The sequence below is a fragment of the Suncus etruscus genome, chromosome 2 (genome assembly GCF_024139225.1).
Source record: "Suncus etruscus isolate mSunEtr1 chromosome 2, mSunEtr1.pri.cur, whole genome shotgun sequence".
NCBI lineage: Eukaryota > Metazoa > Chordata > Mammalia > Eulipotyphla > Soricidae > Suncus > Suncus etruscus.
This window is the reverse complement of record NC_064849.1, coordinates 6306204-6332094: the sequence shown is the minus strand read 5'-3', so window position 1 is coordinate 6332094 and position 25891 is coordinate 6306204. Positions and strand designations below refer to the sequence as shown.

Below are 25891 nucleotides of genomic sequence, written 5' to 3'. Positions count from 1 at the left end.
GGGTCCACAGGGTGTGCAGGGTCCCCAGATTGGCTGAGCCGTTCCGGATGTGAACATGACCGCACACGGGGCGACCCAGTGGGGGCCAAGCTGAGTGAGAGGGTTGGGGTTGCCGAGAGGACTGGACAGAAGTCAGGCCCTCCCCGCCATGCCGGGCCCGCTGTTCTCGGGGAGGGTGGGTGTCTTTTTTCCTTAAAAACAAAACAAAAAAAACCAACCAAAACAACCAAAGGCTGCAGAGTCGGCCCGCATCATTGTCACTGTACGGCAGCATCCGAGGGGCTCTGGTACCGCTGGCGCCACACCTCCTGTATCTTCCTGCACCACTTGTGGGCGTTGCCGCTCGGGTCCATCAGGTAATATGTCCTGTTGGGCTGCGGGGCCAGAAGCATGGCACGCTCAGGGCCCTGCACACACCCCAGAGGTCACTCCCAAATTGCATGGGTGCAGGGCCCGTGGACACAGGACACTCACCGTGTGTACAAAGAAAGTCTTGAAGTTCTTGGCCTCGGGCCGGAGCTCCTGAGACCATGGGATCTCCCCTTTCAAGACCTTGTTGACGGGATCCACATAGTACAAGTGTGGCCCTTCTGTGAGCAGAAGCTGCCGCCGCCTCGCAAACAGGCCCTAAGGCCGGGGAGAGAGAAAGAGGCCCCTCCTGTGGAATCTATATTTCTGGGAGAGTTGAGCTCCCTCCTGTTTGCTGCAACTGTTAGTCCCAGCTGCCCACAGGAGGGCAAATGTTAAATAACAGCCCTGATCACCATCCAAGACTGTTATTCAACAGGCAACGGTTTCTAATGTCAGTGGGACACAAAACCTGCAATGGGTACAAACCAACCCCACCCCGTCTGAGCTGTTGGGGGCCCATCTGGAGATGATGAGCACCCAGGAGTCCAGGTAAACCCAGGAGAAGTGAGAAGCCAACATACCTTTCGCTTGTCTACTGGACCCATTTTCAGTATTAAGTTATTTTCTACAAATTGGTGCCTATAAAAAGAAGAAAACAAGCCCAAGTCAGAGACACACATTTCCTAAACCCACTTCCGGCTGCCCAAGTCGGTGAAACTCAGTGCACCAGATAACCCTCCCTGAAGGAGCTGTGGCCTTTTTCTTCCCTGTAGTGTTAGTGAACAAGAGAGAGTAAGAGAGGAAAGGAAAAGGGAGAGGCAGAGGGTGAGGGTGAGGGAGAAAGGGAGGGAGCAAGAGAGGAGGGGACAGGGAGAGGAGAGAGAGGGGAGAGAGGGGATAATTCTAGGATCTGCAGGCCCGAGCCAAGCCCCAAGGCCTTTCCCCAGGACTTAAGTGACTAGCAGCAGTGACACAAGTACCAGGGCCTCTGACCCTGGGACAGTTGCTGTGGGGTTCTGGGCTCACCACGGGTTCCCAGCCGCCTGCTTCTCCAGTAACAGCTGCTTCTCCTCCAGGGAGAACTGCAGGTCCAGCTCGAAGGAGTTGGTGTCTAGGCCATGAATGTACTGCTCTACATTGCTGCCAGCCCTCGGCTGTGGGCCCGTGTCCAGGGCCGACAGGGAGTGGGCCGAGGAAGAGGAGGAAACCTGCATGCAGCCGAATTGGCTCAGGAGGTTGTCATACTGTAAGAGAAGGGCAGTGAGTGCCTGCTGGTCCACAGGACACCCCCCTCCCAGAGGCTTGTTGGCCACTTCTCCGCAGCAGCAGGGGCTACATGCAATCTGTTCCCACGGCTCTGAGATGGGAGAACAAGAGTACTGAGCAGAGGGTGGCAGCCTGGGAAACTTGGTCCCTGTCCTCAACCTTCCCCAGAGCAAGACTGACCCATCTCAGTCGATGGAACTCTAGAAGCCAAGTGCCCTTGACGTGCATTCCTGTATGCCCTGCGGTTCCTACAGAGGAAGCAACCAACAACAGCCTCCAAGGATGCTGCTGCCCATGGGCGTGCATGTTGCTCCATGTGGTGGAGACAACCCCAGAACCGCTCAGCCCACACCCCAGGAACGTACTTCTTTTTTTTTTTTTTTTTTTTTTTTGGGGGGCCACACCCTGTGACGCTCAGGGGTTACTCCTGGCTATGCGCTCAGAAGTTGCTCCTGGCTTCTTGGGGGACCATATGGGACGCCGGGGGATCGAACCGCGGTCCGTCCTAGGCTAGCGCAGGCAAGGCAGGCACCTTACCTCCAGCGCCACCGCCCGGCCCCAGGAACGTACTTCTAACCACAATACAGTGAGGAACTTGGGAGTGTCCCAGCTCAGGACATTGTCCACTGTGCACCCTCCCCATTTCTAGGCCAAGTGTGTAGAATATAGTGGCTGAGGACTGGCTACCTAAATCAAGCCCAAACCAGAAAATTCCCAGGTTGTGACCCTGACACCAATCAGGACGTGCTTCAGTAGGTTTCCCCCAAGTGCAGAAGTGAGGTCCCCCAATCTGGGCGTGGGCCCCCTCGGCACACGCACATTTCCGTAGCAGTCTTCGTCATCCTCGGACATGGCTGGCAGGTAGGCTGTGAGCTTTGGTGGTGTCTGATGCTGCAGGTTCTCCCACGTGACAGACTCGAAGAATGAGTGGGCTTTCAGGGGGCCGTACCCACCCAGCTCCTCACAGCCCAGCCGCTTGGTGGCATCCAATACCTGCAAGTAGAGTGGGCACCCCAATGTCTTGACAATGGCCAGGCATTCCCAAAGTTTCCCCAGTGGTGCCAGAGCGGTAGCGCAGTGGTAGGGCATTTGCCTTGCACATAGCTGACCTAGGACGGACTGCGGTTCAATCCCCAGCATTCCATATGGTCCCCCAAGCCAGGAGTGATTTCTGAGCTCATAGCTAGGAGTAACCCCTGAGCGTCACCATTGTGGCCCAAAAATAAAAAAACAAAAACAAAACTCCCCCAGCCTTTGCCCATAGAAAGGATGGCAGGAGGCGGTGCCATTGTCCACAGACAAGGACACATGGCCCAGCGTTGAGGGGAGCCCCTCCTGGGAACCCCACAGGCGCCATGACAGAATCACCCATCACTGCCCACCCAGTGGCCTGAGAAGCTGAGTACAAAGGACAACCAGGAATCCAAAATTATCAAGGCCAGAAGTCAGAGACAGGGACTGAACTTGGCACCACCTCAGACTCACCAGAAGTTTTTCCACAAGGTCCCGTGCTTTAGGGAAGAACTTTTCTGGAAAGTCATATTCTAATTTAATGATCTTCTGAAATATAAGATACTCGTTGCTGTGAAAGAAACCACCTGTTACCCAGGAAGGACCATTAGCCTCCAGAAAGCTCCATCTCCTTGGAGCTGGATGAGGCCTCCTGTGGCCCAGCACATCCAGGTCCCCAGCCCAGGCCCGCCCCCCCCCCACCCCCCCAGGCTTGCCAGGCACCTCTTACCCAGCCCGGAACGGTGGCAGTCCAGCAACGAGCTGGTAGATGATGCAGCCGAGGGCCCAGAGGTCAGAACTTTAAGGGGAAAACAAGGAAAAGTGATATTTGCAGCACATCCAGGCCAACCCTCTCCATTCCAGCAGGGTGGGAAGGCCACCCAAGAACTTGGCTCCCTCTGGCCACTCCACGCTACCAGTGTTGCTATGCACACATTCTCGCAGGGACTGGCTGGGCGCCCCTTTATTTATACACTTGCCAAGAAAAACACCCCAGATATAAGCTCCCCTTCCCAGAGGCTCACTCACTCGCAGCCTCAGACTGGGGGGGTCATGCACAGAGGCTGACCTCTCTATGCCCTCACAACTGACAGCCTAACTGTCTGCGGAGCTCAGGGCTCTACTGTGAAGTAGAGTCCAAAGCTGGGCATTCTGGGGTGTAAGGAGACTGGGGAACTCTGGGGCGACATGGGGGAATCACAACAGTGGGCCAGCATCAGGCTGCAGGCACATAGGGAGGCCTATCAGAACAAGGCAGACAGTGTCCTAGAAGCACGAGTGTAGACCACAAGGCTGGTCTGCCATTACCTCTTGCATGCTGCCTTCTCGGTGAGCAGCTCTGGGGACACGTATTGCGCCGTCCCCACGAACGAGTTGGCTCTGGCTGACGAGAGAAGAAAAGGAGCCGGTGATGAAAGGAAACTGTCATTACACCTTCAGGATCACCCAGACTGGGGTGGGGATGGGGCATTAATGCCTGGAACCTGGAACCTGCTGCATGCGCCCTTCCAGGGGCCTGAGCTGCCCAGACTCAGTGTCCTTTTGGGATCCCCACCCATGAGGCTCGAGGCTGGGGTATGTCTGGCCGCACACTATAGGGCCTGTTCCCCAGCAGGAGCAGGAGCCCAAGGCAATAGGAGGCTGGAGTCAGCTCCTCGTGGGGTGACAGTGCTCTACCGCACAATGAGTTCAAGCAGAAAATGCAAACCAAGGGGCCGGAGAGATAGCATGGAGGTAGGGTGTTTGCCTTGCATGAAGAAGGATGGTGGTTCGAGTCCCGACATTCCAATTGGTCCCCCAAGACTACCAGGAGTGATTTCTAAGCGTAGAGCCAGGAGTAACCCCTGAGTACTGCTGGGTGTGACCCAAAAATCAAAAACCAAAAAAAAAAAGGCAAACGAAGTGAGCAGAACGCAGGGCACAGGAGACATTGAGCTGCTAGGAGGATGCTGTGCAGCAGGGAAGGAGTCTGGAGTGGACACTGCACAGGGTCGAGCACAGGCTGTGCGAGTTCTGGACAGGGCACGCAGGTGCCTCATGGCCCACCGTGTAAATTTAAGAAAGACCCAGCAGGCTTGTCAAGAGATGCAGAATCAAGAAACAGCTGACAGAAATCAAGACACATGGCTTTGATTTGGAGCCACACCAAGCTTCACTAAGGATCTCCTTCTCACTGTACTCAGGGATCACTCTGGCAGCTCAGGATGGAGCCCAGGTCAGCTAAAAGCAAGGACAGTGTCTGCCCCCTGAGCTACTGCTCTGGCGCCCCTAGGCTGCCTCTGAAATCACTTCTGAATCCAAAGAGCCTTCCAGCTTCTCCACACCACCAGAGCTTCATTTGGAAGAAAAATCGCTATCATGCCTCCCCCTACTGTATGGCTGGGGTCCCTGTTGGGCCATCGGCTAAGACCAGAGCAGCCCAGCTCAGTCCTGGGTTTCGCAGACCTTGGCCATCCTGGCAGCTGAAACAGGCAGACAGGAGAGAGTAGTGGCAGGCAGGAGAACCCAACACTCTTCAAGTGGAAGTGTTGGCACATGCCTCTTTCTTTGTGACTTTCCTGGCAGGCTGGGGAACCAATGGGATGCCGGCAATCGAACTCGGGTCTGTCCCGGGTTGGCCGCATGCAAGACAAATGCCCTACTGCTGTGCTATCTCTCCATCCCTCACATGCCATTTTCAAGGCAGATGAGAGGAACGGGGACGGCAGGGTCACTAGGACACCCTAGTAGAGCAAGGAAGACAGTTCCACTCACTCCCCAGGAGCAGCTTCTCACTGGGCCAGCAGCCCTGTGCTGCCCATCCACCCACCCGTCCGCCTTTCTGTCCATCTGTTGCTCGAGTACAACTCCTGTACCTTGCTTGCTCTCAGGGGATAGAACTTTGGCCGTCCCAAAATCCGTAATCTGAATGTGCATGTCTTCGTTTAATAGGATGTTCTCTGGCTTCAGGTCCCTGTGGAAGCAGAATCTTATTATTTCTGAGGAAATAGTTAAAAGGGTGACATTACTACACTTTGTTGAACACAAACCAGCCCATTAATGTCTGACAGTTACCAACAACAGGAAGAGGCAAGATCACACCGGACAGTATGAACTAGTAGGCCGCGGACATGCAAACTCCACCTGCTGCTATGCAAGTGTCTTTTTTTGGGGGGGGTTTTGGGTTTTGGGGTCAAACCCAGTGGTACTCAGTGGTTACTCCTGGCTCTGTGCTCAGAAATCGCTCCTGGCAGGCAGAGGGAACTGTATGCGATGCAGGAATTCAAACCATCATCTGTCCTGGCTTGGCCGCATTCGAGGCAAACACCCTACCACTGTGCTATCTCTCCGGCCCTGCAAGCATCATTTTTATTCAAAGTCTCAATCTGAGTGTCAGGAAGTCATGGGAAAGGAGAATGGGACTCAAAGCAACAGAAAAGGTAACTGTAGCAAATTCCAAACAGAAGTGGCAGCTGATGGGTAGAGAAGACCAAGCAGGGGCCGGCACGGTGGCGCTAGAGGTAAGGTGTCTGCTTTGCCAGGATAGACCGAGGTTTGATCCGTGTCCTGAGCGCATATCCAGAAGCAACGGGTGTGGTCCAAAAAACAAAGAAAAAAGAGAGAGATGCTAACGATGCTAGCACAGTTCATTGCCCGGCCAAGTACCTGTGAATGATGCCCTTGCCGTGCAGGTAGTCGAGAGCACACACCAGCTCTGCCGTGTAGAAGCGAGTGCATGTCTCATCGAAAGAGCCAATTTTGCGAATGTATTTAAGTAGTTCTCCATTTTTGGCATAGCTCAGGCCAAAATCTGCATATCACATCATTAAGGAAGCATGCCCAGAAGGTACAGCCCCTCTGGAGTCAGTCAAGACCCCTCAGAAGTCTTGAGCCTTGGGCCTAACAGCCCAGACACCTTTGTAGGCTTCAGCAAAGTACTGAGCTCTCCACCATCAGTCCCAGGAGAAACTGCTGGAGAAGCAGTTGACAGGGCCCCAAGACAGAGGCTGTGGGACAATGTAAGCCCTCAATTTTGGGAAGACTCTGAAGTGATGGTGGTACCCTGACACTAGAGGACAGACAAAAGCCCAAGTGTTATATATGAAAACATGTCCATATGATTATTATCTTAATGATCCTACCCTAATCAATTATTGTGCCCACCCTAGGGTGTGACGTGGTGATAGTATGTTGGATTATCCCTTACTTGGTATTCTGCTCCCACCCTAGGGTGGGACCTGATTCTTGTCCATAAAAGCAAGGGCCTGAGGAAGGCTGGGGGATTCTTCAGCCTTATCCACTGAATAAAGCTGCTATTTCCTGAAGCCCTGACTGCCTGTGAGTTTTCTACACTCCACTATCTGCTATCCTGAATCCTCAGACTGATCGGCTGAACAGGGTGGCTGACGAGTGGTTTGAAAGACCTCATCCTCTATCCCATCACTTTCCAGCCCCATTAAGGGCTGACTTGCAACACCCAAGGTCATGCTTTTCATTCTGTTCTGCCATCTCAGACACTGCTGGGCGATCGGCAGAGACGTACTCTGGGGAGCTGTGGTGCGCTGAAAGCCTGGTTCTTCAGCAGGCTCAGGGGGTGCTGGCCTGACTCAACAGGCCGAGGGGACAGCGGGAGTGCTCAGGAAGCCTGCCAATCAAAGGTCAAAGGATACACAACTTCTCATCATCCTGAAAGGTGAAGTAGAGCTTAACAAAGAAGGGGTGATCCAGGCGCGACATCACGTCTCTTTCTCTCGTCACATATGGGACCTTGTTCTCCTTGATAATGTGCCGCTTTTCTAGAATTTTAACTTTAGAGAGAAGTGAGTTATGTCAGCTGCAAACAGGAAACACAAAGGTCCCAACTCACAGAAGCTAAGGGGTATGAATTTCGGTCTGTCATGGACACATGGACACACATCCTTCCCAATCCCTGAAACGGCCAGAGGCCTCACCCCCTCCCCGAGGAACAAACCCCTTAGCCCCTGCTCTCTGCCAAGCCAATACTCACTAGCATATTCTCTTGACGTTGCCAGTTCTCGGGCCAGGACAACCTGGTTGGGGAGGATGGGGCAGGAAGAGAGGAAAAAAGGGGCAGGGAGAGAGAAGAAAGCTGAGAGTGACTAAAGCAGATGGACAAGACCTCTGTGGCCTACACAGATACCCCAGCACCAAAAGGTAGGGTCATGTGGGGGCTGATCCCTCAGCAAGACTAAGCGTCAGGCTCAGGAAACTATTCTTAGAGCTGCCAGCAAACAAGTTTTTGACTATTTCCAGAAGATTCCTGATCGTAGGGCAGTGAGAGTCCTGTGACCCAACAGCCATGACAAGCACTGGCCCACACCACACCCTTCCTCTCCTCCTCACATCTTCCCAAGTAAACCTTGTTCAACAGAGACTGTCTTGCTTCACTGAAGACAGAGTTGCCTGTCAAAGTGTCCATGGGCCTGTGCGGTGGCAAGTGATCCTGGGAGAGGAGCTCTGAGAGACCTGGGGGTTACTCACGGTGGAAAAGGAGCCTTCCCCCAGGATCTTTCCAAACTTGAAGTCCTCGGGCCGTTTCTTGCGTGGTGGCTGCGCAGCGTGCTGCAGGGCGCTGGCACTCGGCCGCGAATCGGCCGCGGTGCCATCCATGGCTGGGCCCTGCCTGCTACCGCTGCTGGGACCACCAGGGGCCGTACTGGAGTCGGTGTGTGTCCTCACCATGGATGGCGACGGGCAGGAACATAGCACCACACTGGGCTGAATGGGGACGGCGTCATACTGGTGGGTAGAGAAGAAGGAGGTGAGAGTCTGCTGTGTCCTGCCAGGCAACTGTACTTGTGCCTCACAGGGTCGCAGGCCTGGTGTGATCCCCTGGAGAATGGCCCATAAGTACTGGGCAGGATCTGACATGCTGTTACCCGGAAAGTGAGGAGAGACCCCGAGCACTGCCTGAGTGTGAACCAAAACTGAAAATGATCAAATATACATATCATCTTATAAATCAAACAATCAAATAATTTTCTGAATTACAAACTGTGATTGACTGATTTATGAAAACTACTAATGCGGAACAGACACAACTCAGAGGGGACACGAGGACAGTCACCTCAGTGTGCAGAGAGGAAACAGTGAGGAACTCAGAGGCTTGACACATAATACATAATCTCCCCACTGGTTCTCAGCCCAGGCCTGTCCCTCCCAGGACACTCTGGGTGCCATGGTGCGGGACAGCAGCAGGAACCTTGCATCTAGGTTGGTGACAGGCCGGCTATAATGTCCCTGGAAGAAGACGCTGCCTGTGAGTGAGACTCTGGTTGGGAAGTTCACTTGCTCCAGGGAGAGCTCATTGTTTTCAGTGCTCCCTCCATCCTCTTAGAGGGGAGGCAGAGGAAAAGGATCCACAATCCCTGCCAATGGAAATGCCATCCTGTTCAATCCAAACAGAGAACAGAATGGGCTTTTTTTTTTTTTTTTTGGTTTTTGTACCATACCTGTTGATGCTCAGGGGTTACTCCAGCTATGCGCTCAGAAATTGCTTCTGGCTTGAGGGACCACATGAGACACCGGGGGATCGAACCGTGGTCCATCCTAGGCTAGCGCAGGCAAGTCAAATGCTTCACCACTTGCGCCATTGCTCTGGCCCCCAGAATGGGAGTTCTTAAAAAATGAAAACCTACTGTACAGCAGGGAGGGTACTGGCCTTATATATGGCCAAATCAGGTTTGCTTCCTGGCACCCCATATGGCCTGCCAAGAGTGATTCCTGACTGGAGTAAGTCCTGAACACCATAAGAGGTGACCCAACCCACACAGACTCGCTGCTCACTGCAGCCCTCAACACAATGGCTCAGATCTGGAATCAACGGTGTCCACTGGTAGATGAACCCCAGTATGGAGCTACACACAGTCATAAGAAAGGTTTCATGCACTTCTCTGAAGGTAGATAGGCTTGGAGGAGATGGTGTTTAGCGAAGGAAGTCAAATGTTGAATGGCCTTACTGTCTGTGGTACATATAGTAACATGGCAAAAAAAATACCAGACTCTAAAGTGGTATAAACCCTTGGTCCTAATGATGCTAAGGAGAAGAAGGCTAGGGCAGGAGAAACAGACAGGATATAAGAGGTGAGGATCAGTGCTTGCTTTGGCAGCACATATACTAAAATTGGAACGCTACAGAGAAGATTAGCATGACCCCTGCGCAAGGATGACATGCAAAAAAAATAATAAAAATAATAAATAAAGGTGAGGAACAGGATCACAGACCCTGGCCCTGCTGTGGGGGTGAAGTGCTTTTCTACATGAAGTACAGAGTCACCAGTCAGTACTGGAGCAGCCCCAACTACAGACCAAGGAGGAACTTCTGAAAGAGACCCTCTTCTCCAAAGCCAGGGTTTGATGGTCTGAGAAATTATCATGATGGGGCCAGACAAGGAGTAGAGGGCTTGCACGCTGTTGTGGCATGCAACCGGCCTTTTCCTTGGTACCCATATGGGCCTCAAGCACCAATGAGTCACCCCCAGGATTAAATTCTGAGCACTAACTCTCCAATCCCCCTATTTAGGTGGGGGGGGGGGAAATCTTTGGGTCATATCCGGCGACGCTCAGGGGTTACTCCTGGCTCTGCACTCAGAATTCATTCCTGGCAGGCTCAGGGGACCAAATGGGATTCAAACCACCGTCCATCCTGGGTCAGCTGCTAGCAAGGCAAATGCCCTACCCCTGTGCTATCTCTCAGGCCTCCCCTATTATTTTGGTTTTTTTGAACTTTTTTTTTTGGGGGGGGGGCCACACCCAGCGGTGCTCAGGGGTTACTCCTGGCTGTCTGCTCAGAAATAGCTCCTGGCAGGCACGGGGGACCATATGGGACACCGGGATTTGAACCAACCACCTTAGGTCCTGAATGGGCTGCTTGCAAGGCAAACACCGCTGTGCTATCTCTCCGGGCCCGGTTTTTTTGAACTTTTATTGATTGATTAATTTATTAGTTTTTGGGCCACACCCAGTATCACTTAGGGGTTACTCCTGGCTCTGCACTCAGAAATTGTCCCTGGAAGGCTGGGGGACCATAATGGATGCCATGAATCGAACCGGATCTTAGGTTGGCTGAATGCGAGGCAAAACCCTTCCACCATGCCATTTTTCAGCACCCCACCCCTATAAATTTTTAAAAGTGGTAAATCCACTAGCCAATTGATCCCAGCACACAAAGAATATAGCCCAGTGGAAAGTGGAATCTGTGTGTCTAAGGCCACAGCCACTCAGAAAGCTCAGAACTGCAACTGGCCAGGAGGGTTTACTCCTGAAAGGCGGAAAGGCTGACCTAATGCTGACCATTCAAGCATGACTCCTGTGATGATGGGAAGACCACAAAAGAGGGAGATGTGCAGAAGTCCAGAACTGCCCCCCCTGCAATGGCGCTGCTGTGTCAGGGAAGCACCACGGCTGTCAGACATCCTAACTTTCACTTTCCTCCAGTGGACGGAAGTCCCACCGGTTCTGAAAACAGCCAGTCGGGGCCCAGGAGGTCCGCAGATGCACACCCGATGCCTCATGCAACCCAGCCTGAGCAGCCTCCTCCAGCATCTCAGAGCCTGGCTCACTTCAGAGCAGATTCCGGTTAGAGACAGGTGAGCTGGGCCCTCGATACACCCACATCTGTGGGGCAGGGTCACCCCACAAAGCCACACAGAAGGGCAGGATCCAGAAGCTGGACAGAGACAGGGCTTGACAAAGTAGCAGCTCCTAGCTCCGGGCGGTCCAGCTGCGGAGCCCCAAAGGGCCAGCTAAGACCTGACACGGACTTTCTAAGGACTCTGCAGGCTCACAGGGGCTGGGAGGCATTTGGCACTGCAGCCTGGCTGACCACGGAGGAATCTGGCCCCCACTGTCCTTCCAGCCCACCAGCCTTGGTTCCGTGGAGGCAGCAGGAGACCTGGGGCCTGTGTCTGAGTCATTCCCGCCAGCACAGCCCAATTAGCTCGCCACCCACTTGGTGACCCAAAATTATGGTACATAAATACCCTGGGTTACTCAACAGCCATGCAGTGTGCATCTCTGGAGTCTCGGGCACTGTGGGCATCTGGAGGTCCCTCAGCCCTCCTGGTGAAACACAGCCACTGAGAGACGTGCTCCAGGGCCCAGGTACTTGCCTGACATGGGGCTGACCCTGCTTCTGTCCCTGACACAGCTCGGTGGTGATTATAGCACTGTATGTGTGGTGGGAGAGACTCTGCTGTTGGGCACTTTGGTTCCCCCAAGAGAATCTGTGAGGTCGTGGTTTTTGCTCTCGTCTCCCCCCCATTTGGGGTCACACCCAGTGATGCTCAAGGGTTGCTCCTGGCTCTGCGCTCAGAAATCGCTCCTGGCTTGGGGACCATATGGGATGCCAGCGGATTGAATGGCGGTCCATCCTAGGTCAGCCACATGTTAGGCAAACGCCCTACCGCTGTGCCACTGCTCCAGAGCCTGCTCTCGTCTTTTGATGAATTTTCTTTCTTTTTTTGGTTTTTGGGCCACACCCAACTGTGCTCAGGGTTACTCCTGGCTCTGTACTCAGAAATCACTCTTGGCAGGCTTGGGAGACCATGTGGGATTCCTGGGATCGAACCCAGGTGTGTCCTGGGTCAGCCACATGCAAACACCCTACCATTGTGCATCACTCCAGCCCTTTTGATGAATCTTAATGATGAAAAATAAGTCCTTGTTCCTTCTGTGGATGGAGCCATGGGGAGCACATCACAGGAACCAACACCCTGAGAGAGGTAAGGAATGGAATCTGAGGATCAACAGGGGGCATAACAGATGCCGAGAGTCCTCTGGACCATTCTTCTATCCCAGTAAGTCACTATCTTTATCTCCTTGGAAAGAAAGAAGGGGAGTAAGCCAGAGCTTGCATGGAAGAAACCTGCCTAGGCCTCCCTCTCCAGCTCAGTGCACTTATGCCTAGAGTCTTTCTACAAGTTAGTATTTCTAGAATCTTTAACTCTGTCAAGGAAGAGTCACAAAGATCAAAATCCACTAAGACTTAATTATCATCAGGAACCAAGCAAAGGAGCCAAGACAGGGTCCAGCCCACAGCAATACTTGCTGCCCAGCAATGCTCCTACCTGTGAGCAGCAGAATGAAACAGAGGCCAGGCATGTGCATGATGAGGCCCTACTGGGGCCCCAAGCACTGCGGCAGCAAACCCAGAGCAGTCCCTGACCAGCATGGATGTGCCCAGATGAAAAGTCAGTGAATTAGGGACTACAGTTCTTTTCCCTTTTAAGTTTTGGGTCACACCTGGTTGTGTTTAGGGGTACTCCTAGAGGGGCTCAGGTGCTGTAGGCTAAACTTGGGTAAACACTAACCCTGCTTAGCTAAGGCACTGTGGAAGCACCTGAAACTGTGTTTTACTTTTCTCTTTTTTCTTCTCTCTCTCTCTCTCTCTCTTCTCCACCTCTTCCCCCACACTTTCTTCCCCCCCACCCAGGGGAGGGTGTGCTGGCCTTGCATGTGGCTGACCTGGGAACAATCCTTGGCATCCCATATGGTCTTCGGTGTCTGCCAGAAGTGATTCCTGAGCACAGAACCAGAACTCAGTCCTGAGCACTGTTGGGTGTGGTTCCAAAACAAAACAAAACAAAAACACAAGAAATGACCAACTGAAAACAGTACCCCCAAGCACTACATGGTGGCAATTCCTCAGCTTTCTCAATTAGGGCTAACAGGACAGCAACACCGGGGCTACGTGCAGGGACCTTCTCTTCCAGGGCCTGGCCACTGAGAGACCACAAACACCTGGGAGAGGGACCCACAGACCTTTCCTTCGCACCATCAGGCCACACCCAAACCCTGCCAGACCTTTTGAATTTCCTCCCAAGCTCATCAGTGCACCCACTCCCATAGAGCTCCAAGGCCAAGTCCTATTCCCAAAGCAGTCTCACCAATGAGAAGAATGTACTAGTGTCTGAGAGATGAATGGGAAGTATGAGAACTCATTGCCAGCGGGGACTGGGCAAAAATAAAAGCTCTGCTTCTCAAGTCCCTGTGGACGCCTAAAGCAGTAGAATCCCACAACTGCACACCACTCCGCTGCACAGCCACCTACCTGAGGAAATGAGAGCGCAAATGTGAAGCTTCCCCCAGGAAAATCTATTTTAGACCAAAAACAAAAATATCAACAGGCCCTTGCCTTCTGTACTGCTAATAAAGCTGACAACGACGAAAAGCTGAGCTGCTCAGATCCCAGTAATTACCTGCTACTTCCAATCCACATCTTTCCCAGGAATCAGACCCAGGACTGCAAGCCAGAGCACAGCGGAGAGGGCATCTGCCTCACATCCAGGCAACCCGGGTTCAATCCCCAGCATCCCATATGGTCCCAAGCCCCACCAGGAGGGATCCTTAAGTGCAGAGTCAGGAAGAAGCCCTAAGCACTGTCAGGTATGGTCCTCTCTTGACAGTGCCCTCCGTGGTCCACTGGTTATTTTTGTTCTGGGTCACATCTGGCAGTGCTTTGAAGACCTTTGCTGTTCTGGGGGTTGAACCCAGGGTGGAGTCATTTCCAGGGTCCTGCACTCTGTCCTCACCTCACTGCTGTGAACCCCTTATTATAGGCATCACCCAGGCAGGACTCTAGACTCTGTTCACCCTGCGTCTCAGCGTCCATGGAGAGACACAAGCAGTAACCAGAGTTTACTGTTTTTCAGACCTTACCAGACGCTTCTCCAGGGCTGCAAGAGGAGGGGCAGGGCAGCTCAGCTGCAGTGGGAGTGGGGGTGGGTATAGGGGCACCACTTGAATGTGCCCCCCTGCCAGGCCCCACAACAGCATCAAACAGAGAGGCTGGTCCCGGACTGGCCCCAGTTTCCCTTCCCCACACCTGCCAGCTGCAACTTTGAGTTCAGAGTCTTACATGGTACCAACATAAGGGAAGGGAGGGCAGGTGGCCTGTGGACATGTGGGACCCGGGGAGATCTGAGCTTCTCGGGTCAATCCAGGACTCCAGGTGTGGCTCTAGTAAGAGAAAATCATGAACTAGGCTTTTCTGGTGCAGGACTGACACACCAGAGGGCCATATGGTCACTCAGCATTGTCAGGAGCAACTCCTGGGCACAAAGCCCCAGCACCATCGGATGTGACCTCAACCATCCACCCCAATTAAACCAAGCACTTTCACTAGAGCCATGCCCTGGACCACCTCCCCAAACTCTGCATCTGGCTGGTCTTCTGGAAGGTGGATTAGAGAAAAGAGTCTGTCTGATGTTGAAAAAAAATAAATGACTACCTCGTGATTTCCCTGAAATGCCAATTCTGGAGATCAGGAGAGGGGAACTCTCAGCTTTCTCAAAAGCCTCAAAATAACAGCCGCTCAGGTGACCCACCAGTATTCTCTGAAAGCACCATGTCCGTGAAGAACAAGGAAGGGGTAAAAGTTTGAGACTGCAGGAGCTTGGAGGACCAAGATTAATGAGTGGCTTTTGGGGGGACCCGGACATGAAAAGGCCTTTGGAGGAACATATGGAAAAGAAAACAAATCTGCCAACGGCGAGGGACCAAGAGGGTAGAGGCTCACAGGCCTTCCATGGATGGGGAGCCCTGGTTCAATCTCCAGCACCACAGGATGCCCCTACAGTACCAGGAGTAGCCCTCCATGCATGTGGCCCCAAACTAATGTTTCCCTGGAGGCTATTTTGAGAGCAGAAAGCAAACAATGTTCTGAACCGACCTCAGGCACAGTGCTCAGGGAGGACCTGCAAACCTAGAGGTGCTCATAGAGAAACCCACTATAAAGGACGGAGGAAAATAAAGTTGAAAAGGGTCTTAGGGGGAGCTAGAGGTAAGGTGTCTGCCTTGCCCATGCTAGCCTAGGATGGACCTCAGTTCGATCCCCCAGCATCCCATATGGTCCCCCAAGCCAGGAGCAATTTCTGAGTGCATAGCCAGGTTCAATCCCCAGTGTCCCATATGGTCCCCTGAGCCTGCCAAGAGCAATTTCTGAGTGCATAGTCCCCTAACCATCACCGGGTGTGGCCCAGAAACAAAAAAGGGGGCGGGTCTTAAAAGATTAAAAAATTTGGAGCCAGAGAGAGACAGTATAGTGGGGTAAGTGTTGCCTTACAGGCAGCTGACCTAGGTTCGATCCCCGGCATCCCATAGGTACCCTGAGTCCTACACCAGGCATAACCCCTAAGCACTGCTGTGGCCCAAACCCACCCCCAAGAATGCTTGCCTGGCCTACAGCTAATACTGTTCTGATCCCCAGAATATGGTCCATCAAGAACCACCCAGAATGAACCCAGAGAATCACCATGCCCAAAGCCCTGCCCCCCAAAATTAAAATCTTGAAAAGTTCCATATACATTTCCTGGGAGCCCCAGATCTGGCTTATGTGAGCATCTCAGGAGCAGCCCCACAAGAAAAGTGGTTGGTCCCTTTTCTTGGCTCCTCTGGAATGGTCCCAATGACTTGCTGGCCCCGTGCATGGGCTCTGGGCCTGCAGGTAAGCTGAGTTCTGGGTCCATCTCTTGATCCACCAACCCTCCTCTCCTCTAAGCTCACACAGTGTGGTGCAGAGGGTTCTAGGCAAGAACTTCCTCAGTGGGCCAGGAGAGATAGCACAGCGGCGTTTGCCTTGCAAGCAGCCGATCCAGGACCAAAGGTGGTTGGTTCGAATCCCGGTGTCCCATATGGTCCCCCGTGCCTGCCAGGAGCTATTTCTGAGCAGGCAGCCAGGAGTGACCCCTGAGCACCGCCAGGTGTGGCCCAAAAACCAAAAACCAAAAAAAAAAAAGAATTTCCTCAGTGAAGGGGTAGGGGGACGTGTTGTGTGAGGGTACATGTATGTCTAAATGAGAATAAAGTGCATTCACAAATAATTTCTATATTTAGGTGGACATTTTTAAAATTGCATAGCTGATAATAACTAGCTATGTACACACAATCAGTTGAAGACTGTAATTTTGACCAAAAGAGGGAAAAATGCTTGGGAGAAAAATGCCAAACAGGAAGGAAATCTCAGTTAAGGGCCAGAGCAATAGCACAGCAGGTAGGGCGTTTGCCTTGCATGCAGCTGACGTGGGTTTGGTCCCGGCATCCCATATGGTAACCCGAGCTTTCCAGGAATAACTTTTGAGCACAGAAGTAATCTAAGTGCCTCTGGGTGTAACTGCCCCCACCCATCAAAAAAAATAAAAAAAGAAAGAAAACACGTTAACAATGGATGAGGAGGGACCAGTGAGTCAAGCCATTAGAGCACTTGCCTCACATGCCAACATCACAGGTTCGATCCCCAGCATCTCATATGTGTGGACCCTCCCACTTGGCCAGGAGCGACCCTGAACGCAGAGCCAGAGCAAGCCCTGAGTCCAGCCAGAAGGGCATTTGCCTTGCACTTGGCCAACCTGGGTTTAATTCCCAGCATCCCATATGGTCGGTCTCCTGAGCCTGCCAGGAGTGATTTATGAGGGCAGAGCCAAGAGTAACCCCTAAGCAGCACAGGATATAGCCCTTAAACAAAAACAAACAAAAACACCAGAAAGAAATAAACAGAACTTCCTTAGATCTGTGTTCCCTACAGTGGGTAATACCACTCCCTGGGGACACTGGAACGGGGTAGCTGGTACAGTTCAGGGATGCCTTCTGTTTGCTTCAAGTGGTAGATTTCTTTTTTTTTTTTTTTTTTTGGGGTCACACCTGGCAGTGTTCAGGGGTCACTCCTGGCTCTGTGCTCAGAAATCGCTCCTGGAAGGCTCACAGGACCATATGGGATGCCAGGATTTGAATCACTGGGCCAGAGAGACAGCATGGAGGTAGGGTGTTTGCCTTGCATGCAGAAGGATGGTTCGAATCCCGGTATCCCATGTGGTTCCCTGAGCCTGCCAGAAGTGATTTCTGAGTGTAGAACCAGGAGTGACCCCTAAGCACTGCCGGGTGTGACCCAAAAAAACACAAACAAACAACAAAAAAAAGGATTTAAACCACGGTCCTTCTGCTCGCAAGGCAAACGCCCTACCTCCATGCTATCTCTCCAGCCCCAAGCAGTAGATTTCTAGGGAACCTGAAGATATGGTGTTGGCTTTTCCTCCTCGGAAACAGGGGAGCTGTCCCAAGAAGTCAGGAATCCCTTCCTCAGACAGTGGAGCTGTCTCAATGGTGCCTGAGGCACATGACTGTGCTCAGGGGTCACTCTTGCTGAAGCCAACCTGCGGGCCTATGTGCAAGGCAAGCACAGTATCTATCCACTGGCCCAAAGAAGAGTTTTGTTTTGTTTTGGGGCAGTAGCAGAGTGCTTAGGACTTACTCCTGGCAGGGGCTCAGGGACTGAATATCTGATCAGGGCAGGCACCTTAGCCCTTTGTTCTCTGGCTGGCTGTTTTGTGGGTTTTGAGGCCACTAGATGCCTTCCTAGTGTGAGATACTTTCCTAGAGGCATTCAACAAAAACCATTAGGTGACATCCTCGGCCCTCACGCAGACCATCAGGATGCGGGAGCTCACTGAATGCACATCAGGGGCTAGAGTGGATGTGAGCAAGGCCCAGAGTGTGCAGCCATGAGTGACTCCTACAACCGTTTGTAGCCATTGTGAGGTACACCAGATCCCCAGTGCTATCAGAGAGCCCTGGGAATAGCACTGGCCCTGTTGAATTCCCAGTCTGACACGGTCCCCGAAGCAATCAGGAATAGTCCTGAACACCATCAAATGTGACCCAACTCCCCTAAAACCTTACGCAAGCTCCAACACACCACAATGAAGAGAAGCATGTGAGCACGACTTCTGAAGTGTGATACCCCACCCCAAGTCCCTCGGCCCAGCACAAGTCTACAACTAACTCCCAGTCACCACAGGGATTTTGGGTGCCAGGAGCTATGACGTGAGTAAGGTCCTCCTGCTTTCCCATGTGAGACTCTGGCTCCCAGCCAGGCTGCAAAGTAAGAAGCGAGCACAACCACAAAACTGAGACCCGTGATATATATGGCACAGGAAACTCAGGTAAAGAGATTGTGAGGAGAATGCATGAAAGGAGGAAGCCACTGAGGGGATGAGGTTTAAAATATAAAGACAAGGGCCGGAGAGATAGCTTGGAGATAAGGTATTTGCCTGGCATGCAGAAGGACGGTGGTTCGAATCCAGGCATCCCATGGGGTCCCTCGAGCCTGCCAGGAGTGATTTCTCAGTGCAGAATCAGGAGTAACCCCTGAACACCACCAGGTGTGGCCTCAAAACAAAAACAGAAAAACACAGAACAAGACATAGAAGATGTGGAACCAAAGAAATAGCTTTGCAGGACCAAGATCTGACCTCCAGGGAGCTGGAGCAATAGCACAGCGGGGAGGGCATTTGCGACATAGGCGACCTGGGTTCAATCTCCAACACCTCATATAGTCTCCAGAGCTGGCCAGGAGTAATCCCTGAGCAATGCTGCATACGGCCCTTAAAAAAAAAAAAGGGGAGGATTTGAAGGGAACTGGCTGCTCAGGGCTTCCTGGGAACTGGCCTGGGCCAGGCAGTCAGGAAAGAGATGTGGGGAGAAGGAGCGGCTGGAGCAGCGGGGAGCAGTGGGACACCCACAACCATTAGGAACAAACTTCCAGAGGGAGGGGGAAGTCCAGGGCTTCTCCCCACAACTATTTCCACAGATCAGAGCCCTCTAAAGGGGTTCAGGCGGCTCAGAGCTGACATATGAACACAAGCATCCAATGCCATGGCAGGAGGCACAACTCCTGCAACGCTGAGACAGAGTTCAGAAAGAAAAGTGTGTCCAGGGGCCGGAGAGATAGCATGGAGGTAAGGCATTTGCCTCTCATGCAAAAGGTCATCGGTTCGAATCCCAGCGTCCCATATGGTCCCCCGTGCTCGCCAGGAGCGACTTCTGAGCATGGAGCCAGGAGTAACTCCTGAGCACTGCCGGGTGAGACCCAAAAACCAAAAAAAAAAAAAAAAGAACAGTGTGTCCAGTGAGAACTGAACAATGCCATCCAGTCTGCTTTCCCCTCTGTTCCATGGTGGGCACCCCGTCCCAGCTCCTTAACACCCCCAGACATGGCTCCGGAAACAACGTTTTGGGCATCCTGATAAACATTCGAAACTCTGCCGAGAACTCAGAACAGCACAAGCCCGGGCAGAGGGCACAAGAACTCCCCTCTGTGGCAGAGCTCAGCATGGGTCCCTGGCCTCTGGCAGCGCTTTGGTGAACTCAGGTGCCGATCTTCACCCCGCTTTCTCAGCACAACTGAAATAAACTCGGGTCAGCCTCAAAGTAAATTCTTTATAATGAACATTCTCGGGGCCAGAGAGGTGGCACTAGAGGTAAGGTGTCTGTCTGCCTTGCAAGCACTAGCCAAGGAAAGATGTGGTTCAATCCCCCGGCGTCCCATTTGGTCCCCCCAAGCTAGGGGCAATTTCTGAGCGCTTAGCCAGGAGTAACTCCTGAGCATCAAATGGGTGTGGCCCAAAAAAAAAAAAAAAAGAATTGAACATTCTCTATTGCATCCAAAACAACTTAAATTTTGTTTTGTTTTGGGGCCACACTTAGCAATGCTCAGAAGTTACTCCTGGTTCTACATTCAGGAATCACTCCTGGTGGGGATGAGGGAACCATCTGGAGTGCCGGGGCAAGAGCCCTCCCCACTGTATTACCATTTCAGCTCAACTAGAGTTTTCTTTTTTAGGTTTTTGGGCCACACCCAGCAGTGCTGAGGGGTTACTCCTGGCTCTGAACTCAGAAAATCACTCCTGGCAGGGTCAGGGAACCACCTGGAACACAAGGGATAGAAACCGGGTCCGTGCTGGATTGGCCGTGTGTAAGTGCTATTGCTGTGTTATCGCTCCAGCCCCTAGAGTTTTCTTGAAGTAAAACTTGCAGTTTCAAAATTTCCAGACCAAGTGATGGAACACACTATGTGGAAGCAGCATCAAGCAATTAAGTACATCCACTACATATTAAGATTGAGCCTTTCTCATCAGACATACCAGTCTCCATTACTTTCTCTTTATTTGTTTGCTTTTCTCAGCCACACCCAGTTCAGGGCCTCAGGTGACCAGGCAGTGTGACTTTGAATCTCAGTCACTGAGGTACCTCCTCAAGTCCCCCATAAATGTGGAGGGATACAGTGGAGCAATAGTACAGTAGAGACGGCATTTGCCTTGCATGTGGCCAACCCAGGTCTGATCCCCCTGGCATCCCACCAGGAGTAATCCTGAGTACAGAGCCAGAGTAACCCTAGTACAATGCTGGGAGTGGCAGAAAAACAAAACAAAGAAACCCACAAAAGGTAAAATAAGCCCTGTAAATCAGTCAGAGCATGTGACTTCATTTTTTCAGACTCCAGAGTTGGGACAGAACCCAATCCAGGACACATACCCCTCTCATCCCCACCCAGCACCCCACACAGGGCAAATGCTCTACTGCTGACCACGATCCCAGCACTTCCAGTCACACCTGGACATGTTCTCTTCCTGTCAGCTCTGGACTATGCGTCAGCTGCTGGGTGCCAGGGATCAAACTGGGCTGGCCCCATGCCCTGAGGGCCTTACCCTGTACTCTGGCTCGGGCACTGCTCTGTTCCCCAGTGGGTAGGGTAGACCATGATCCAGTTACGGGAGAAGGCTCTGAGCAATCCCCCTTCCTGCCCTGGACCTGCCCTTTGAACCTCCTTCCATGCCACATCAACTGTCATCACAAGGGCAGGCAACAGCACCTGCCCAGGGGCTGCTCTGGCACTAGATGCATCTCCACGGTAGTGGCCAGTCTAAGGACCACATGGGACCCATCCAAGTCCATGCCACAAACACCCGTTCCCAGGCTCCTGAGAGCTGTCTGTGCTCACCCCTTATTCTGTAGTTATTCTCAGCTCATCACACCAGGGGGCACAGACGGGGTGAGGGCCGTGACCATACAGCCTCCCTAGCCTGAGATAGTATCTGCTTTGGAGTCCTGTCCCTGTACCAAAGTGGCAGAAGTGAGTCCTGGGCACTGTAGGGTGTGGCCCACAAATTCCAGCTCCTGCCATGAGCCTTCCTTACAGGATGCAAGTCAGAGGAGAACAAACCCACCCAGGTACCACTGGTGACTGCCAGAACCCCTTTCCCACTCTGGACTTGCCAGCATCAGGGACCGAAGCCCCAATGCTACGAAAGTGACACCAGGAGGCATGTGCTATCCAGAAGAGATCATGAGCCCCAGGATCTATTTTTCCCACCTTCTGCTTCCCGAAAGAACAGAACCATGTGACCTGGCCACCATGCTACCCTGATCCAATACCTTGTTCAGGTCTGGTCTCCATGGGAAGACTCACCCGCTCAGGCATGGACCCTCAAACAAGGGAGAACCAGGGTCTCTGGACTTCAGGCATGTGCCTCCAGCATGGCCGCAGCACCTGGGTCTACCTAAGCAGCTGACTTCGGGACACACCTCACTCACCCAGTGGACAGGGGGCCACCTTTGCCTCTTCATGCTCAGCAGCCAGGCCAAACTGCAAAGCACTCCTAATAGAAGTACTTAACCTCTCTGCACCTCAGTTTCTTCATATGTGAAATGGGAACAACCCCTCCCTTCTGGTGAGCCCGGGAAAACCATTTCTGGGCAGGAGGAGCCTTTGTAGTTTCCACAATGCACCTGTGGGGCCGAAGAAATAGTATGGTGGGAAGGGAGGGGAATTCACACGCAGCTGGCCCAGGTCTCATCTATGGTACCCTAAGAGGCCCGGAGTGCAGAGCCCAAACCAACCCACCTGCAAGAGGTGAAGCTGTAACTTGGTGCAGAGCACAACACCTGGGAGTGATCCCTGCCCAGCCAAAATAGAGGCAAAGAAGGAAAGATCGACAGGCATGGCTTGACTATGGCTGGCCCTCCCCTCCTGCCTAACAGGTGTTGCAGTGCAGAAAACACTTCACCCAAGAATTGAAGGCCTAGAAGTTCCACTGTACCAGCACTGCATACGGCCTCCCAGAACCCACATGAGTAAGCCCAATGCAACAGGTCTGGCCCCCAAACCAAAGAAAACAGAACCCAGCTGCAGGGCAGGTTGAGGGCTGAGAGCCACAGCGCTTCTTGTGCTCAAAGGTTCTGATCTTGTGCTCATAGGCATCGATCTCCTTCACTACCCCACAGCCTCCATATCACAGGCAAACTCAAGTCTACAAACCTATCTGTCCTCAGGGAGAGCTCATACAGGGGTGCACTCCCACAGGCAGACTCGGGGATCGGAGCTGACAGACCCCTTCCTCTCACCTCCTGACCAAAGGCCACCTTTCCCTCACTGGATCCCAAGTACTTCTACACTAAAACTCTGCCTTTCGAAAGGTCACGACAGCACAGACTTGGCTTCTGCACCATTATTACAGTGATCCCCGAGCTGAACAAGGAGGAGCCCTCCACCCCCCAGGAACCAGGGGCGTAACTGAAAACCAAAACACAGGGAAAAGTCTGCCTTCTGCAAGAACTCTCCTCTCCTCTCCTCTCCCCCCTGGCCGCTCCTGAAGCACACACCTTTCATTACAACAGCCCTCTCGTGTAGAAAGTTGACAGAAAAAGTTCTGCGAACTGTCAGCCTCCATCCACTCCGTGGTGGGGTTCGCTGGGGAACTCCAGGTCGGGCTGGGGCCACAGACTCAGGGATCGGAGCTGACAGACCCCCTTCCTCTCACCTCCTGACCCAAGGTCTTTCCCTTTCCCTTTCCCTCCCGATTCATTTTCCTCATCACTGGATCCCAAGTATTTCTACCCTAACACTCTAGAGCCTTTCGGGTCCACGACAGCAGGCTTGGCTTCTGCACCATGACAGTTGCTCTCCTGTGCAGGAGTCCAACCTTGCCTCCGGAGTGAAAAGCGATCACCACCAGGACTTCTGGGCATACAAATGCCAAGCCCATATCTGGGGGAGTCTTGTCCTCGCTGCAAGTGTCCTTCCCCACCCCGCAGCCCACCCACAACCCCGGGTTCCGGAGGGTGCTGGAGTGATCGAACGCGTGGAGCACAGGCTCGCCGGCGATGCTTCCCACAAATGCCTTCCCCCCAACAAGTGTGTTTCCTCCGCACCCCGAAGTGCCCCTCAAGACCCGCGTGCAAACGTCAAGGCTTGCTCGAAAGCGGGGAGGCGCCGCTGCAGGGCCCTCGCCCCAGGCCGGGCCGGGTTGAGCCGGGCGTCCGGATCCTCGGCGGGCAGCGGCCCCGAGCACATACCTGCTGCCCCGGGCAGCGACCCGGACCCGGGCCCGGCTCGCGATCGCCCGGGCGCGGCTCCAGGGCTCGAGCCCGGCCGCTCCGCAGGCGCCGCCCGGCCCGGCCCAAGCCCAGCCCGGCCCGGCCCGGGACCCCGCCTGGCGCGGCAGCCGCGCACTCACCAGCTGGCTGGTGGTCCTGGCCATGGGCCCCGCGTCGGCCCCCGCCGTGCTGCGCCGTGTTGCGCCGCGCGGCCCGCAGCCTGCCTCCCGTCCCGTCCCGTCCCGTCCCGTCCGTCCCTTCCCTTTCTCGGCGTCTTCCTTAGCCGCGGCCGAGCCCCAGCAATGGCCGCCCGGTTCCGGCGCGCGCGCGCCCCGCCCCCGCGCCACGCCGCGCGGGACTTCCGGCGCCCGGCGCGAGCGCTCATTGGTCCAGCCCGCTGTCACTCCGCCGGACGCCCCGAGCCGCAGTTCCGGGTTGCTGCCCCGGCCGACGCGCCCCGCCTCGGACGCGACCCGTCGCCGGCCAATCGCGGCGCTCCGGGGGCGGGGCTACGAGGGAAGGGGCGGGGCTAGCTGTCATTCCCGGCTGGTTGTCCGGGAAACCGAGGTCCGGCCAGCCAAGGTCACACCCGGGCTGCCAGAGCCAAGCTGTCCGCCCCTCCCACCCCCGGGCGCACGGTGGAGACGAAGGAGACGGAGACGGTGGAGACCCGGGGATCCCACTCAGAGCTGGCGGGGATCCGGCCCGCGATGGGAACTTGACCGGTGGCGCCCACCACATTGGAAAGGTGCTCAGCATCTCCTCTCCATTCGTTCCCTTCGTGTCGGGGTCCGGCGTCGCGTTGTTGGGGTTTTGTTTGTTTTGGGGCCTCTCTCTGCAAGCCAGGCTCGGGGCTGCTCCCTGAGGATCCCATGAGGGCCTTGACTCCGTGGCTCCTCCGGGCAAAAAGGCACTAGCTCCAGTCATGAAGGAGCTCCCCACTTTTTTTTTTTTTTTTTTTTTGGTCTTAGGGTCACATCCAGCGATGCTCAAGGGTTACTCCTAGGTGGTTGCTCAGGATATGGGGTACTAGGAACTGGAACAAGGCCTCCTCGCTATACTTTCCAACCCCAAATAATTTGGGCTTGCCCAGGGATTCACACTGGGAGATGACAGGTGTTAATGCCTAGGCCTGATTCTGTTTCTTTCTGGGCCACAACAGTGATCTATCTGGCAGGGATTGTGGGACCAAATGGAATGCCTGAGAGAAAACCTGGGTCAGCTGTGCACTAGACCAGTGTCCTACCTGTTGTACTGTTGTACTGGGGTTGTACAATTGTTGTACTGTATTGCTCAGGCTCCCCAAACATTATTTTTTGTTTGTTTTTGGGTTACACCTGGCAGCATTCAGGGGTTCCTCCTGGCTCTACACTCAGAAATCGCTCCTGGCAGTCTCAGGGAACCATATGGTATGCCAGGATTCAAACCACCGCCCTTCTGTATGCAAGGCAAACGTTCTACTTCCATGCTATCTCTCTGCCCCCCCCCAAACATTTTTTTTTCCCCAAACATTTCTTAAAAGCTTTAGTAGAAAGGAGACACTGAAGAACAGGAATGTGTAGGGACAGTGAGGGTATCCCAGCAGCAGGATGGGGACAACAACCTGAAGTAGAGCTCTAAGTGGAAGCAAGCCAGGCAGGGGACAGTTGTAGGAGGGAGAAGGGGCTGTTCACAACTGGAGCCAAAGCACAAGCCTGGAACAGGTCAGATGGGCTGACTGGGGAGAAATGGACTTACCTGGCCCAACACAGCTATTGGGTACCTAGCAGGGGGAGTGGGCCCAACCCCACTCGCCTCTGTCCTGGGGCAAGTGCAACTGGACCAATGACATTATGAGGTCATGTTCCTCCTGGGAGTGGACAACTGGGGAGGCTGGGGGTCCCAGCAGCCATCCTCCTCCATTCCTCACTGCACGAGAGGAGAATCCAGGGCCCTTCTTATGGCCCCTAGCAACGGAGTCAGCAGGAGTCAACAGGAGGAGCTAAATAAGCAGGTGAAGCCAGCAGCCTCACCAACTCCACTCAGGAGGCCAGGGGTCAGGGGACCCTGAAAGCTCTGCAGCATTGGAGGACGAAGGCCTCACATAAACTGCACCATGCCCCAGAGGGCCCCTGGA

The 25891-nt window shown here is 53.6% G+C and overlaps 1 protein-coding gene and 1 non-coding gene across 3 annotated transcripts; one reads left to right on the top strand and one right to left on the bottom strand.

Annotated features, from left to right (window-relative positions):
• Positions 1-195: 195 nt before the first annotated feature.
• PDPK1 (3-phosphoinositide dependent protein kinase 1) lies at positions 196-23998 on the bottom strand. Of its 2 annotated transcripts, none has more exons than XM_049768458.1 (14): positions 23916-23998; positions 8110-8367; positions 7616-7658; positions 7278-7415; positions 6274-6418; positions 5484-5581; positions 3937-4012; positions 3359-3427; positions 3103-3199; positions 2437-2610; positions 1378-1595; positions 933-990; positions 475-627; positions 196-374 (listed from the first exon to the last, which is right to left on the bottom strand). In XM_049768458.1, the coding sequence occupies exons 1-14, from the start codon at positions 23937-23939 to the stop codon at positions 258-260; spliced, it is 1668 nt and encodes a 555-aa protein (XP_049624415.1). In that variant the 5' UTR covers positions 23940-23998; the 3' UTR covers positions 196-257. The 2 variants fall into 2 exon arrangements, with proteins under 2 accessions (XP_049624415.1, XP_049624414.1); XM_049768457.1 differs by lacking the exon at positions 23916-23998 and adding an exon at positions 18873-18935.
• LOC126002190 (U6 spliceosomal RNA) lies at positions 9722-9828 on the top strand. Its single transcript, XR_007492958.1, has one exon. It is a non-coding gene; the product is annotated as a U6 spliceosomal RNA (small nuclear RNA).
• Positions 23999-25891: the final 1893 nt, after the last annotated feature.

Bases quoted from the DNA above. Each gene is read 5' to 3' on its own strand.
- PDPK1 (XM_049768457.1), bottom strand. From the start codon at position 18,920: ATGTCGCAAATGCCCTCCCCGCTGTGCTATTGCTCCAGCTCCCTGGAG. The intron at 3,428-3,936 runs GTAATGGCAGAC...TTCCCCTTAAAG, and splicing joins GAGAAGGCAGCATGCAAGAG to TTCTGACCTCTGGGCCCTCG. The intron at 1,596-2,436 runs GTGCGTGTGCCG...CTTCTCTTACAG, and splicing joins ACGAAGACTGCTACGGAAAT to TATGACAACCTCCTGAGCCA.